At 39.4% G+C, this 15,326-nt stretch overlaps 1 protein-coding gene across 6 annotated transcripts in view; it reads left to right on the top strand.

Annotated features, from left to right (window-relative positions):
* Positions 1 to 15,322, top strand: part of Atp2c1 (ATPase secretory pathway Ca2+ transporting 1) — a 107,692-nt gene extending 92,370 nt beyond the window's left edge. For 5 of the 6 annotated variants that reach the window (XM_032910424.1, XM_032910422.1, XM_032910426.1 and 2 more), the window contains 9 exons: positions 403 to 500; positions 3,180 to 3,230; positions 4,196 to 4,362; positions 5,622 to 5,690; positions 7,011 to 7,127; positions 8,713 to 8,860; positions 9,269 to 9,364; positions 11,943 to 12,084; positions 13,499 to 15,322. In XM_032910424.1, coding sequence (XP_032766315.1) covers positions 403 to 500; positions 3,180 to 3,230; positions 4,196 to 4,362; positions 5,622 to 5,690; positions 7,011 to 7,127; positions 8,713 to 8,860; positions 9,269 to 9,364; positions 11,943 to 12,084; positions 13,499 to 13,629 — 1,019 coding nt within the window. In that variant the 3' untranslated portion in view covers positions 13,630 to 15,322. The remainder of the gene's footprint in view (positions 1 to 402; positions 501 to 3,179; positions 3,231 to 4,195; positions 4,363 to 5,621; positions 5,691 to 7,010; positions 7,128 to 8,712; positions 8,861 to 9,268; positions 9,365 to 11,942; positions 12,085 to 13,498) is intronic. The other variant, XM_032910421.1, reaches the window with a different exon arrangement.
* The last annotated feature ends 4 nt before the right edge of the window (positions 15,323 to 15,326 follow it).

Here is a 15,326-nt window from a genome sequence, read left to right as displayed (position 1 = left end):
TTACAGTTACCTTCAGGAATGTAAGGGGGAGAGAAGCTAAGTGCCAGTTTCTTGTCTGTAAAGTATAAACTTCACATTTGCCACGCTCCATTAATTCTGATTTTATTAATTTGTGATGGGTCTGGGCTAAAGGTTTATACATTGTTATCTTAAGAAAAGGGTCACATGTGGTGCTGGGAGGGTGACTTTTCAACATGCACTTTGATCTAAATGGAGCTACATGATTTTGTGCAGCTAAATGTGCCACCAGCTTCTCTGGCTTCAGTTACTTTGCTTACAGTACATTCTGATTGTCATCAGGATTGAGCTGCTGAGGAGAAATGATTAGGGTTTGCAGACTTAGGGATAATTCTGTATTTTTCAAGCAAAGAAATTATACTTTTTGGTCTCCTTTTACTTTAGCTAGTCGTCTGGGATTGTATTCTAAAACTTCACAGTCTGTGTCTGGAGAAGAAGTAGATACAATGGAAGTCCAGCACCTTTCACAGATAGTGCCAAAGGTAAGTCTGTGTGAGTAGACTCTGAGAGCCATAGCCTAAGTATCAGGCATTGTTCTTGTCTCTGAGAAGCTGGCTGCTTGCAGAGGAGACATGCTCACCAAATTGCTGTCCAGATTCTGAACTGAAATTTCTTGGAAATAAACCATATTGTTGTTTATGATGCAACCATTAGAAGAATACTGTAAATTCTTACCTCTAGTAAGAACTACATTTCCTGTGAGGAAGGCACTGTGGTAATTGAGGACTTGTCTGTGTAAGTTAGAAGTTGGAGAGAGAAGTTAGTTGATACTACTTAAACACTTCAGTTCTGTTTTTATTTTATTTTTGCTTGAGTTTATTCATACCTTTGAAGAAATTGAGGTGGTGTTTATAAACAGTAAAATACGAGAGTGCAAATCTGAGTTTGGACAGATTCAGGGTATCTTACAAACATTGTCACCAGTAGGATACAGAATAGTTTCTTGTTGTCCCTCGGTCCTCTCACGGCCTCTTGTATTCAGCTGCCCTCCTAGGTCTAGAGCTTGGCAGCAGTGATTCACTTTTATTTCTGTATTTCAGTTCTTAACCAGTTCTGTAAGAGTGAGACCCTGCAGTACGTGACTTCTGAGTTTGGTTCTTGAGTCTTTGACGAGTCGTGCTCTGGAGCTGTCACTCACTGTGTTGCTGTGTCTAAGTCCTCTACCCTCCCCCCTTAAACTGCTGAGCAGTGTTGGCCTGTAGGGTGCACCGTATCTCTTCAGTTCAGGGCTCTCTTCAGTGCGGCCTTTTCAGTGTTTACTCGTAGTGAATGAAGCTGAGTGTGTTAGTTTCTTTGTGAGAGTCAGTTTCCTTGTGTAAATACCTGAGTGAAATGGAAACTTAAGGGTTCTTTGGAAAGTTTGCTGTGTTGGATGGTGTTTTGCTAAGGCAAATGTGAAGGAATGGTTCATTGAAGTGGACACAGGCGGAAGACTAAGGCAGACTCATTTCACTGAAGCTGACACAGGAGAGAGGATGTTTTGCCAAGGCAAGCACATGGAAGGACGTGTAATGAAGGATTCTTTGCTACCGTCACTTGTATTGGTCTGCCTTACATTGTGTAGTTGACCTGCATTGGTCAGGACTCCACAGAGAGAACGGCAGCTTCTTAGCCCTTCTGCAGCCTCGGGCTGATTGGATGCACATGCTGAGACAAGGGCCATGGCGGACGCCTGGCGTTGAAGGGAGTCTAAATAGGCCTAGTGGACGGTCACACTGAGGCTGAGCCTGGCTTGCTTACACTGCTAAAGGCTTCTTGGCTTTGAGTCTTGGCTGATCTTCATCTCCTGAGACAGGCATAGCTAAGAACTTCTGGCATTCCTGTAGGCCCCTCCTGCTGACTCATACTGAGGCTGAGGCCTGGCTGTCTCCGCTAGGTAGGGCCACTGCTGCTGATTCGTGTTTGCTATCCCACCTCTGCTGACCTGGACTGCTGGTGTATCCATGACATGTCAAGAGCACTCAGGTGCAGGGGAACCTTTGCCATCATTGAGAGCATGACTTCAGAAGAAAAGTGACGGAGAGCGAGGATGGCAGGGCATGGGATGTGAGAAAAAGTCTGAGCAGTGAGAGGGAAGAGCTTTAAGGATCTCTGGGGTGGTAAACTCAAGCAGGTGAGTCGGGATTATGAGTTCATCTGCAGTAAAACACTAGGGTTGGTTCTGGACATAGATGTGTGGCAGGGATCGGAGTGTTTTCTTTGGAGTAGGAAATAAAGTTGTCTACTGAGAGCAAGACTGGAAGAGGGGTTGGACTAGAGGATCGAGGAGAGAAACCTAACATGAAATAATCCTCCAGGACTTTAGAGAAGAGTGTGCTGTGTGGGTGTAAGAAACAATGGTTTTTAGGTATTGGAAAGATTGACCATGATGCTGAAATTCAGGTGTTTGGGAAATGAGAGGTCGGAAGATTTGGAACATGAATACTTACAATTAGTGAGAAGTGTGGACTCACGTGACATTTACAGCTGTGATTCTGTGAAGGAGAATAGGGGCATGCCAGTTAACTCCCCTTCTTTACTCCCCTGCTGGTACTGTAAGAGAGCTGTAGGTGCTGGCAGTGTTGACTACACAACTTCGGGTAGAACAAGCCAAACCTTAGGACACAGACATACTGTCCTGGCTGGCATCAGGGCACAGAGGAGGATTGCATACATGGTCACGAAAAGAGATTAGTTCTGCTGCAGAAATTGGATTATTAGGCAGCTTTGAATTAAAGTTGAAGAGAGGCTGGTGAATTATTCCAAATCAAGAAGGAGCACCTACGTGACACTGTAAAATGACCCCCCCAGACATTGGGAAGCAGACGTTCTTCTCTAAGCTAGACCATAGAGAAAGGCCATTTGTACAAGCATTGTGAGAACACAGATAAAGGAAAAATTTCCCCCTTTTTCATTTCTGAAATACTCCAAGAATAAAGCTGTTTTCTCTTCGTAGCCTTACCCAAATTCTATAAATAAAGTTATGACTTATTTAGATTTTTTTCTATTATTAACATACCCTTTTCTTTGTTAAAGGTTGAAGCCACTCATGAGTTGGATGTTGTCACATATATGACATTAATTTCAGTCTTTGTGCCAAATTAAGTTGTTAAAGTGTCCTTACATAGAAATGCTGCTACTTGTTAACACTGGGGGTTTTCAATTTCTTTGTGTTTTAACAGGTTGCAGTATTTTACAGAGCAAGCCCAAGACACAAGATGAAAATTATTAAGGTGTGTGTCTGAAAACCAAATTATCTTAAATTTACTATACAAGGTGTTTTAACATGTCTTTTGTTCATTACAAAGAGTATTATAGAATATCAAAGTTCAAAGTATTGTGAGACAAAACTTAATTCTGGAAGAGCTTGACAGTTTAGTTGACATAGGAAGTTATAGACAGAAACTATAAAGTATTTTCCAGTGTAACCTCTTTAAACAGTGTAGAAGTGTATTTCTGACAGGGATCCTCATAGTTAAGTTATCCTAATGTGAGTAGTCATAGTTAGACACTGTGTAAACAAATGTAAGAAAGGTGTTTTATGAGAGTGAACAGTGTAAAGAAGGGTTATTATTTCTGTGGGTTCCTTCACAAAGCTGTGTTTTAGAAGCGTATCATTAAGTAACTCTTCATTATGTGGAATGTTCCACAAATAAGTGAACTGTGCTACACATCAGTACCACTTGCTTGTCAACAGGCAGCAGGAAGTTTCAGTTTTGTCTGCCGTCCTACACAATACCTCACTGACTGGGATGTTGTTGTGTACCATTTGATGTATAAAGCAACTTAAATTGTGTCCTACAGTTGATAAGCAGGTTTAATTATAGTAGCTAGTCATTGTAGAGGTGAGAGCTTCTGAGTCTGGGGGTTATTTGTAGCTAGGGGTGATAGGGCTCTCCTGGGGAAACTGGAATGCTTGGTTTCATCCTTAGATCCTACCCAGTAGAGGCCAGTGCCATCCTACAACTCAAGACAGTCAGAATGCATTCAGTTCTCCTGGATGGAAATACTAGTAGCCATATTTTGTGAGCTTTATTTTATAAAGACTTTATGTATTGAACTTGACTGAAAAATGAGGTTATAAAATTTTTAATCTTAAAAAATTATGAAAGACAGTTGATAATACTTATGTCCTTATCTGATTTAAAAAATAAGAATAATTCTCCCTGCCCTTCTTTTTTTTTCTGGGTCTCCATAGTCTCTACAAAAGAACGGGTCAGTTGTAGCCATGACAGGAGATGGGGTAAATGATGCAGTGGCTCTGAAGGCTGCAGACATTGGAGTTGCAATGGGCCAGACTGGCACAGATGTTTGCAAAGAGGCTGCGGACATGATCTTGGTGGATGATGATTTCCAAACTATAATGTAAGACATTTGTCTTTCCTTCATTGCTGTCAGACAATTCAGCTCGAAAAGAATTGATAGTATATGGCAGATTAAAACATTTTTTTTGGATAATCTTATTTTATGTAATTCAAGAGAAAATGATTTGTGTAAATGGAACAGACATAATAATTGACAAGTCTGTTAATTTACAAAATATTTAGGGAGTGCTGGCCAGTTGTCACATTTTCTCTGGGTATAGAACAACAGTGACTCTTGCTCCAGAGTCTTTACAGGAGACATTACGTAGCATTAAAAGTTGAGTTCACACTCATGTATATTTTCTCATATTAATAAGTGTTCTTGTTGCCCTCATTTCATGATACAGCTTCTTAGTTCTGAATGCCTTTGCTACTCAGGTGTAATGGTGGAGGTGCAGGTCTGTGCTCCTCACTTTCTATATCCGTGACTGACCTTGCTGTGACAAATGTAGTCACAAGTCCCGCCATGTGTATTAATCATACGTGGAATGCGAGACTTCACATTTGCCAACTTCTTGCAAAGTCTTTTTTCTCCCATTCTTGAAGTTGTCTAAGTCCCAGAGGACGTAGTGATTTTATGAATGCACCTTTTCCTAGATTCAGCCAAGTGAATGTAAGAATTCTTCAGTACATTTTTGTAAACCACACATTTTAATTCTTCACAGCATATTAATGTAATTATATAGGATAATAAATAAATTCCATAATTCTTATATAACTCATTGCCATTTAATTTTTGATATGTGTTAATTTAACCGACTAAGAAATATGGGCTATGAAGGATATAGAACGTCATTGTTTTACTCTTAGAAATGTGTAATATTTTGTGTGGCGAGAGATAATACATGGTTTTTAGGTTGAGTATTTTAAAAGATTTATTTTAATTACGTGTGTGAGTGTACATGCTGGTGCATGTTTTTGCCTGTGGAGATCAGAGTTGGCGGTTCCCTCAACTGCAGTTAGAGATGGTTGTGAGCCACTTGAATGGTGCTGGGGCTAGACCTCTGGTCTTCTGCAGGAGCAGTGTGCCTTCTTAGTACTGAGCCATCGCCTCAGGCCTATCAGGGTTTTTTGTTTTTAAGAGATTTTGAATATTATATAATGAAAATAGTTTAAATAGAGCTCTCTGGTAAAATAAAATATTTCAATGTTTCTTAATCTTACCTTACAATAGAGTTTTTTTTGTAACTGCTAATTGTTATTTGATTGGAAACTTAGTTTCAAAGTGTATTTTCTTATTTCTTTATTTTTAAATTTCAGGTCTGCAATAGAAGAGGGTAAAGGCATTTATAATAACATTAAAAATTTTGTTAGATTTCAACTGAGCACGTAAGTTTGCAAGAACTTTTACTTCTAGAGAAATTATTTGAAAATAAAATTATGGCCTGTATTCTTGAAAATTGTTTATTAGTAGTTTTCTAAGAAGTAAAAAGCTAGTAGTATACTGTTTAGGTCATACTAGGTATTACTGACCATCTAGGGGTGATTTAAAGTGTATATTAGGAAATGTATTAACAGTTGTAATGTACTTTGCTGCTCTGTATAAGTGACTAGGGCTCTGACATTTGAGGATCCTGCAGACAGTTCTCATGGTTACCGAGGGATATCTGCATAGACTTTTGGGGTTTATTGCTCCTGAAATTAAAAGGGGGATGTGCCGAGTCTCAGCAGTATTCTCGGTTATCTTTTTCTCAAGATAGGATAGATTTTCTATAGCCAAAAAGCAGTTAAATATTTTTGAAAATATATTTTTGTAGGTTTAAAAATCTTTCATCTGGGCTTGGTGGCACATATCTGTAATCTCAGTGTCCCAGAAGGCTGAGGCAGAAGAGTTCCAGAGGCCCAGTGTGTGTTACTTAGAGAGAGCCTCTGTCAGAATTAGAAGGTCTCAGCTACTTTTGCTGTTGTTGCCTAAGCATTAAAAAACATTTTTGTGGGGTTGGGGATTTAGCTCAGTGGTAGAGCGCTTGCCTAGGAAGCGCAAGGCCCTGGGTTCGGTCCCCAGCTCCAAAAGAAAGAACCAAAAAAAAAAAAAACCAAAACATTTTTGTTTTCAAAATACTCCTTGCTTGCTAATCAGGGTGACTTTCACTTTTGATCCGAATGCCTGGGAGACACTGGGCGGCAGCGTTAGACTCATTTTCAAAAAAAACCAAACTGCTAGCTTCTTAACAAAATACTCCTATGACTGAAGTATAGGTCAGTTGAATTAATCGGATTACTTTAAAATATGTAAAACATTTTTTCTTTTGTATGTGTATGTAGTAAATGTGTTTGTGGGTGTGCACACATGTATGTGCTTGCATGCAGAGGTCAGGTGTTGACATGGGATGTTTTTCTCGTCATCTCCTACCTTAAGGTTTGATAACATGCCTTCCCTGAACCTGGGGCTCACTGACTAGCCTGACTGGCTACCCAGTAAGCTTCAGGGACCTTCTTGTTTCTACTGCCCCAGCACTGGGGTTACAGACGTACACTGCTGCCCTAGCTTTTCACTTGGTTTCCAAGGATCTAAACTTAGGTCTGCATGCTTCCTCAGCAAGTATTTTACCAACTGAGCTGTCTCCCAGCCCCAGGAACATGAGACTTAAGTGCTAGTTAATGTATAAAATTGATTGTGCTAATTTTCAAATGACTCTCTTTCAACAGGAGTATAGCAGCATTAACTTTAATCTCATTGGCTACGTTAATGAACTTTCCTAACCCTCTCAATGCAATGCAGATTTTGTGGATCAATATTATAATGGATGGACCCCCAGCTCAGAGGTAAGTGTGTATTCAGGAATTGAAAGGACAAGGCAGGTGTGAATAAGACGTAGCAAACCTTCCTCATGACTTTCCAGCAGCATGCTTCTTAGACATTGTCTTGGGTATATATCATTTTTTCTTTTTGGTTGTCCATTAGTTCATTGTAGCTCTCATCCTTTACACTGTGTGAGTGCCAGCTTTTCAATAAGAATAATGGCCGTTCTTGTGTTCTAAGAACTGGATGCAATGGAGAAACTTCTTGCAGGCAGTTTGAGCACATTAATAACAAACTCAGTCACCACTAATGAATTTGCGTTGCACTGAGGGAGAAGTCGAAGGTGCCTCCCTTACCCTGCCCAGTTACTGTTACTTCACCAAGAGTGAACCCGCATTGCCCACTGTCTGCTTCACTTTCCCTCTCTTGTGCTTTCTGGGATGCATGGCTGTTTTGTGTCTGTGTGTGTCTTTTTCTTGTGTCTGTTCCCAATAAAGGGCTCTTTTATTGAACAGCACAGAAAGCATCACACATGGAAGGGATGAGAGATGCTTTAGAACAGTCTTTACTAGGGCGGTAGCTGGAATTACGTCACTGGCTCAGCTGACTCAGACAGTACACACACACACACACACACACACACACACACACACACACACACACACACACACACACACACACACGACTGTGAGCACTGACAGATATCCATTGCACAAGGCCACTTTCAGTCTATTTGCTGCTTCCGACAAATGATTATGATGAACCGCGAATACATACATGAAAACACGTAAACTGTAATAAACTGGGTCAGGGCATAGAAAAGTATGTAACTTTAGGTTACAGCTGTGCATTAGCTTATCCTATAAAAGTTGTACATGGGGAAACCAAGGCAAGATTGATGGGTTTTGTTATTGTTCTCTTAAACACAGGTTACATGTGCTGAGTACATAGTAGGATTCCAGCTGTAAGTCGCTGACTGAGGTCTAGAGAAAGGTCTAGTCTCTTAGTATGTAAGAGATGCGTTCATAGTACCACATCCTCACCAGCTCCCAGTTCAGTTTCATATGTGAGTCCTGTAAGAACCTTGGTAAAATATGTGTTCAGAGACTTCCCCAGTCTCTTATCTTTTTAGTGCTGTGGTAGTTGAATGATATTTCTAATGTCCATGAGAGTAAATCTCTTAATCAAGACATCCTTGCGTGAGATTTATTTTTTCTTGGTACGTTATATATCTTAAAAATCAATGTATGTGTAAATGAAATTGGAGTTTTAAAAGTTGGCTGGCAAGTGCTCGTCTTACCTTGCCAAATGCATAACTGCAAGCGTGGGAAAGGGGCAGAGCGGTGGTCTCCCTTGCCCTCACTTCTTCTTGCCTTCCTCCTCTCCTCTGTCTGTCCCCTTTCTTCGTCCTGCTGCTGGTACTAGAGACACATCCAGCGCGTCCAGCAGTGGTGCTTTCCAAGCGGTCACAGGCAGTGATTTCGTTATGCTTCAGCAGCTTGTTTCCAAAAGGAAGCATTTCATTTCCTAGTAACAGACGCTAGTTAGGTTGTAAAGCGAGAGTAAAGAGCATTTCTAAGTACGTTGTTTGTTCTCTTTGTTTTGAAGCCTTGGAGTAGAGCCAGTGGACAAAGATGTCATTCGAAAACCCCCTCGGAACTGGAAGGACAGCATTTTGACAAAAAACTTGATCCTTAAAATACTTGTTTCATCAATAATCATTGTCTGTGGGACTTTGTTTGTCTTCTGGCGAGAGGTATATTCACTGGATAAACGGCTCTGTTACCATGCATCTCTGTAGTTGCATTCTAAGTAATTTCATGTGTTGTACAGATGATTGACAAGTGAAGAACCCTCTGAGTGAAAGGCACAGGCTAGGAGAATATAACCTAAGGTCATTAAGTATTTAGTAAAGTATCAATGGGCATGGGAATTTGAGGAGAATAAGAAAATCTTAAGTCCCTGTGTAGCAGTGTTCTTAAGAGATTTTTTTTTTTTAACTTTCATGTAGACTGTATTTGTTCACTAGGTGGTCTGTAGAAAATTCAGATAGGTTTCACATTTAGAGTGAAGCTATTCCATTTTCAAAGCATGCAGTATTTATCTATTTTTTTTAGCCACCAAGAAACAAACAGAAAAGTCATTTTGTCCTTCTTCTTGGCAGCTTCGAGACAATGTGATAACACCCCGAGACACAACAATGACTTTCACTTGCTTCGTGTTTTTCGATATGTTCAATGCACTGAGTTCCAGATCTCAGGTATGCACAAATGGTTTTACTTAATTCACCGGCTTTGAGAAGATTAACCTTTCATAGGAAGCAGATGGAAATTTTGGATATTTTAGCTTTGATTTTGTAGCCACAGATTACAGTGCCATATTTTTCTATAAAGCTATGCCATGGTCAACAATAAAGATGGGACATTTGATCTCAGGTGGTGTCCAGTGTTCAGTTATTAGCTATAGGATATATTTAGATTCACACAGGACAAATTTCATGGGGCTGTAAACATGATATTAGTCCCATTTTAGAAAGCCTTGTGAAAAGGACAATGTGTTCCTTGTCACATCCGTCGTGCTATCAAAGTTTAGGCGTCTTACTTTTCTTCCCATTTTGTATATTAAGCTATATTTGCATTATTCTTGTTAGAAAATAATGTGCTAGCATCAGAACCTGGGTACTTTCTGAGAGCATAGTGCCCTTGAAAGCTAGCTTCCCTTGCATGGCCGTGTGGCGCAGTTTCAGAGTACTTTATGCACTCCAACTTTTCTTTGGAGAAGACCTAGAAGTCTTTTACCCTTTGGAGGCCTTTATGAGTCCTAACTATTGGCATTTATCACATGAGAGCTTTCAAAGTACAGTAATTTATCACTAGACTACTTCAGAAACTACTACTTGCGTTTCTTTTATGAAAGGCAGTTTACTTTTCTTTTTATAAACATAATTACATGTATTTGTGGAGTTTTGGGTTATATACCTTAGTGACTAGATAGAAAAGATTTCATAAAATATGAATGAAATTTATTAATACTTTGGGTACTGTCTTAGTTAATGTTCTATTCGTGACACCCTGACCAAGGCAACTCTTAGAGAACAGCAGTTGGGGCCTATTTAGTTTCAGTCTTAGTCCGTTATCATCATGACAGAGAACGTGGTGGAAGGCAGGCATAATGCTGGAGAACTAGCTGAGGCTGTATATATCCTAATCCTAGCACAGGCTAGCTCCTAATTTACAGTCAGAGAGAGAGGGATGGGTGGAGAGGGGCGGAAGGGAGTGAAAGAGAAAGGACCACTTCTGTGACCGGAGCCTTCCAACAAGGCCACACCTCCTGCTCCTTCTCATTAGTGCTACTCTGACAGTGCCAACTAAGCAGCCAACTAGAGGTGCCCAGGGGCCATTCTTAGTCAAACCACCACAGGCACTAAAATAGGTTAGGTTTTCTTTTTTATGGGTTCAGTGTTAGAATTGATCCTTCTTAAGAAAGTGCCCTTTTCTCTTTTGCTTTTGTTTTTTGACATGGCCTCTCTGAACTTGAGCTCTTCCCATACAGCACCCTAAGAACTGAGATTATAAGCATGTACCACTAGAGAGAGAGAGAGAGAGAGAGAGAGAGAGAGAGAGAGAGAGAGAGAGAGAGAGAGAGAGAGAGAGATAGAGTGTAGTGTAGTGTAGTGTGTAGTGTAGTGTAGTGTAGTGTGTGAATGGCACATGTGTGAAAGAGTATGTGTGCCTGTGCATGCACTCCTGGAGGCCCAGAGGTTGATGTCTGTCTTCCTGTACTAAATTTCAGCTTAATTTTTGCGTCTTTCACTGAACCTGGAACTCATGGATTAGCTAGATTGACTAGTCAGTGGGCCCCTGAATCTTCTGTTTCTACCTAGCAGGGCTGGCTGAGATTCTAGCCAGCCAACCCCGTCACTCTTGGCTTTTGCTGTTGGTGTTGGGGATCTAAACTCCCCAGCCTGCAATTATTTTCTTTTACTTTTATTTAAAATATGATTACATCATTTCCTTCTTTCTGTTCCTCCTTCTAGACCCTCCCATGTGCCCTTCGTCCAGTCCTTTATATCCCTCTACTCCCTTTCAAATTGATGGCCTCTCTAAACTAGTTATTGTTATGTACATATATAAGCAAAGTAATGTATAAATATAACCTGTTCTATTTAATTTTCTATTGTTTGAGAATCTCATCTATACATGTAATGTGTTTTGGTCAAATCTACCTCTCATTCCTTCCTCTCCAAATTCTCCCTTATGTCCCCCTTTCTACACTTCATTTGCTCTTTTTTATTTACTCACAGAGTCCACATAGTGTTGCCCATAATCCATGGCCGTAGGACAGTCTTACTTGATCATGGCTAGTTTCTCAGGGCCCATACCTGTGAAGGAAGAAAAGGTGCTGTCTTCCCTCCCAGCAGCCATCTGTTGCCAGTAGCTTCCCATCTAGGTTGGGACCTCATGACCCATTCTGTCCACCTGACGTTTAGCTGGCTGGTTCCTGTACAAGTCTTGTACATGTGGTCAGTTGCTTAAGTGCATACGTGCAATACCCTTGATGTGTGCAGCAGCCCCACCATATCAGCAAATGCACTTTGGTTGCAGGTGTCCGTCCATTACTTTTGGCTCTCATAATCTCCCCCCACCTTTGATAAATAAAAGTTGGATTAGAATTTATCCTTGGTGTATGTGCATTTTACAAAACTAATAAAGTTAAGATATTTTGTGGTTTGACAAGATAGAATTCAGTGATACTGATTATTCAAAATTGAACCAAGTGTAATCGTGGTGACATTTCTATGAGCAGGTGGAGTAACTGGAACTCTGTTTTGCCAACAGACCAAGTCTGTGTTTGAGATTGGACTCTGCAGTAATAAGATGTTCTGCTATGCAGTTCTTGGATCCATCATGGGGCAGTTGCTTGTTATTTACTTCCCACCTCTGCAGAAGGTTTTTCAGACTGAGAGCCTCAGTATTCTGGGTAAAGAAAATGCTGTGTGCCGTTGTTACTGCATCCTTAGAGTGTGCTTGTCATAGTAAACAGCTCCTTTTAAATAGGAAAAAGAAAAATGACTGAGGGGACATGTAACAAAGGGTCCTTTATGTTTTCCTCTCAGGACATTCTGGGAAACCTTGTTTCATTTGCTTGACCCTCCCCACCCTGTGTGTGTTATGATTTGTAATAAAGTCATGTTCAGTGATTCTGAAATACAGCAATTCACAAAACCTGTTGTAGGTTAATTGTAGAGTACAATATTACATTTAAAATATGAAGATTTCTATCATTAAATGGGAGAACTTTACTTCAGCTCACTGAAAATCAAATTGTTCCTAAAACTTAATCATTTTAAAGTAAACTTAGTAGTCCACTATTCTTATTAACACATTGTTATTTCATGAAATCTCCATTTGACTCAGGAGACATTAGCTTGTATAATGTTTCTGAGGAAATTATTCTTTTACTTGGCTTGCATTAACTGTGTCACAAGGCCAGGTGTGGCGCTTGTTGGTAATGTTCCATTGGTGAGCCAGGCCCTCAGTTTGATCCAGCACTACAAACACCCACCCCACCAAAATACATTCAAAATTAATTTTCTAAAGTGTGTGGAAGAGTATATTTGGAAAATGGGTCCTTAATTCTTAGATTTTTTTTTCTTTTTTAGGTTAGTTTGTGTATTTATGAAGTGAGTTCTATATTCTGTATTTTTGATACAAGTTTAGTGGTTTTGGTATAAGTTGAAGTTAACCTTAAAATTTGAACTAGTTTAATTTTAATATTTTAATTCTACATTCACATTGCTTCCACTTTTTAAAAAGCAAAATTAAAATTAAAAAGCTTCAGGGTTTTTTTGTTTGTTTTTTGTTTTTGTTTTTGTTTTTTTTGGCAATGAGTAAGAGTAGAGAGTGTGAATCCTATTACAAGACAGTCTTAGGCTTGGAAAATACTATCGGGACTTCACCCATGGTGTGCAAAAGCCCTGAGGTCTGTCAAGTAGGAACCCCTTGGCATTCCTATTAGAAGTTAGTTATGCGAATCTTAGGATTCCATTCGGGTTCTAGTTCTGACCTCTCTCTTGTGACTTCTCTGTCTGTGACTTTACACTTATTTGAGATTTATCTTTTGTATGCATTTTTAAACTGTTATTAGTGTGTGTGTTCCACTGTGAGAGTTGCTTTTAATCTTCCACTGTGGTTTTGGGATTGGCTTGGATAGGCCAACTTGCTCAACAAGGCTTTTATCTCAGAGCCACCTTGCTTTTCCCTTATTTCAACGTTTTTAACTCAGGCGAATGATCTCTACCTCCTGAAATACTTGTGAAACAGTGTATTCTACAGTGTAAGCTGTTGCTGTACATTTCAAAGGCTTGTAAAACTCAGTTTATTTCCTCTTGCAGATCTGTTGTTCCTTTTGGGTCTCACTTCATCAGTGTGCATTGTGTCTGAAATTATAAAGAAGGTTGAAAGGAGCAGGGAAAAGACTCAGAAGAACGCTGCTTCAACACCATCGTCTTTTCTTGAAGTATGATGCATATTGCATTTTTTTTTTTATTTGCAAACTAGGAATTGCAGTCTGGGAATCATTTAGAAGGGCAAGTTCAAGAGGATAATGAAGATTTAAGGACTTTTAAACTTTCCATTGACTAAAAATGACCATTAATGTTAAAGACTTGATTTGAACCTTGTTGGTAGTCCCAAATGAAATTATGCAACTTTGAATAACACGTTCCTTGATTTGAATTGGCTTTTGCAATCGATTGGAACTTCAACATATGGTCAAGTACTGAATTAAAAAAGTACAAAAGGCAAAACGTAAACACCTTCTGCACTTAGAGTTCTAATGTACAAATACACTATCTGTCTTAGATGGATATAAATATTTTTTTTATTTTTAAATATTGTACTATTTATGGTTGTGGGGCTTTCTTACTAATACACTCAATAAATGCACTCAGTCATTTCAAAGGCATTCTATTTGGTTTAGAAATTGCCAGGAGTGCCATATTTCAGTTACCATGTTTCTTTTTTCCTGCAATGTACGCAAATGATACCTTGTGCTACCATTTTTATATTTCAAGTTTTTTATTTTTTATTTTTGCACAGGATGTGACCACTGTCTAATCACTGTTCTTTCTTTTTGTGACTGAAAAGCATATACTGCAATTGAAGTAAATGTTTGCTCTTCTTAGTAAGTGTACATGGTTGTTTTGGTTTTTTGTAGTGGTTTTCCACAGAGGTGTGAGTCTTTGACCTAGCAGGATTAGTTCAGGCTGTTGTTGCATTACAGTTAGAGTAAGTGTACTTAACACAGTCATAGAGTCAAAAACAACAAAGGCTGGATGGAATTTCAAACAGACTATGTTAACACGTCCTTGTTTAGGTTAATACAGTTCTACTTTGTCAGTGTCATCTTGTCATTTCTTCTTTATAAATCAAACACTTCAGCTAAATAATTGACCTTTATTACTGTTTCATATTTGTATTTTTAAGTCTATTTCTTAGAGAGTATAGACTACCATACTTAGAAAATCAAAAGTCCCAAACTCAGAGAGATAGGACATGAACCAGGGTGTCCATCAGAAGATCCTCTGCAGGCCTTGCTCCTCCGAATCCTCTAGGCAGCCGCTTTGGCCTAGATTGTAGCACAGCCCCGAGTCTGTCCCTTCTGCCATTGCTGGGATCCGTCTTCCTCTTCTTTCGGTGTGCTTGGGAAATAGGTGGACTTGCTTTGTGTAATACCATCAGTTTTTATAAGAGCTTGACAAAATAAAGGTAAGTGTTGAGTCTTGTATTTCATAAACTGTCAGAATTAACTGTTCTGAGCTTGTTCAATATTACTGGTGAGTGTTAACGCTGCTGCGCTGTCGTTGATAGGAGAACTCTGTTGTCTGAGTCTGTACTACTGAAGCATGAACGTAAGGAGCCAGGATGTCTGACTTTGTTCTTAATCTCTCAGGCTCAACTGTCAGTGTACATTGTTCTGTCTCATTAGGTGGGACGTGAGGTCACTGTCAACCAACTCATAGAGGTTTGATGTCTCATAGCAAAATTTTATAATTTTTTTTTACATTCTGTTCCAAACTTGAAAACTACATATTAAGAGCATATTTAGTCTTGTTTGTTTTACAGTAGAGGTTGAGAATATGACTCATGAAATGAATGTGCCTATCTTTTCACTTGGTATTGAACTATAAAAATAAAGTGAGTTTTTCATAAGTTCACTAA

This window comes from Rattus rattus, chromosome 8 (assembly GCF_011064425.1).
Source record: "Rattus rattus isolate New Zealand chromosome 8, Rrattus_CSIRO_v1, whole genome shotgun sequence".
NCBI classification, from domain to species: Eukaryota; Metazoa; Chordata; class Mammalia; order Rodentia; family Muridae; genus Rattus; species Rattus rattus.
The sequence above is the reverse complement of the archived record's forward strand: the minus strand, read 5'-3'. Positions and strand labels throughout refer to the sequence as shown.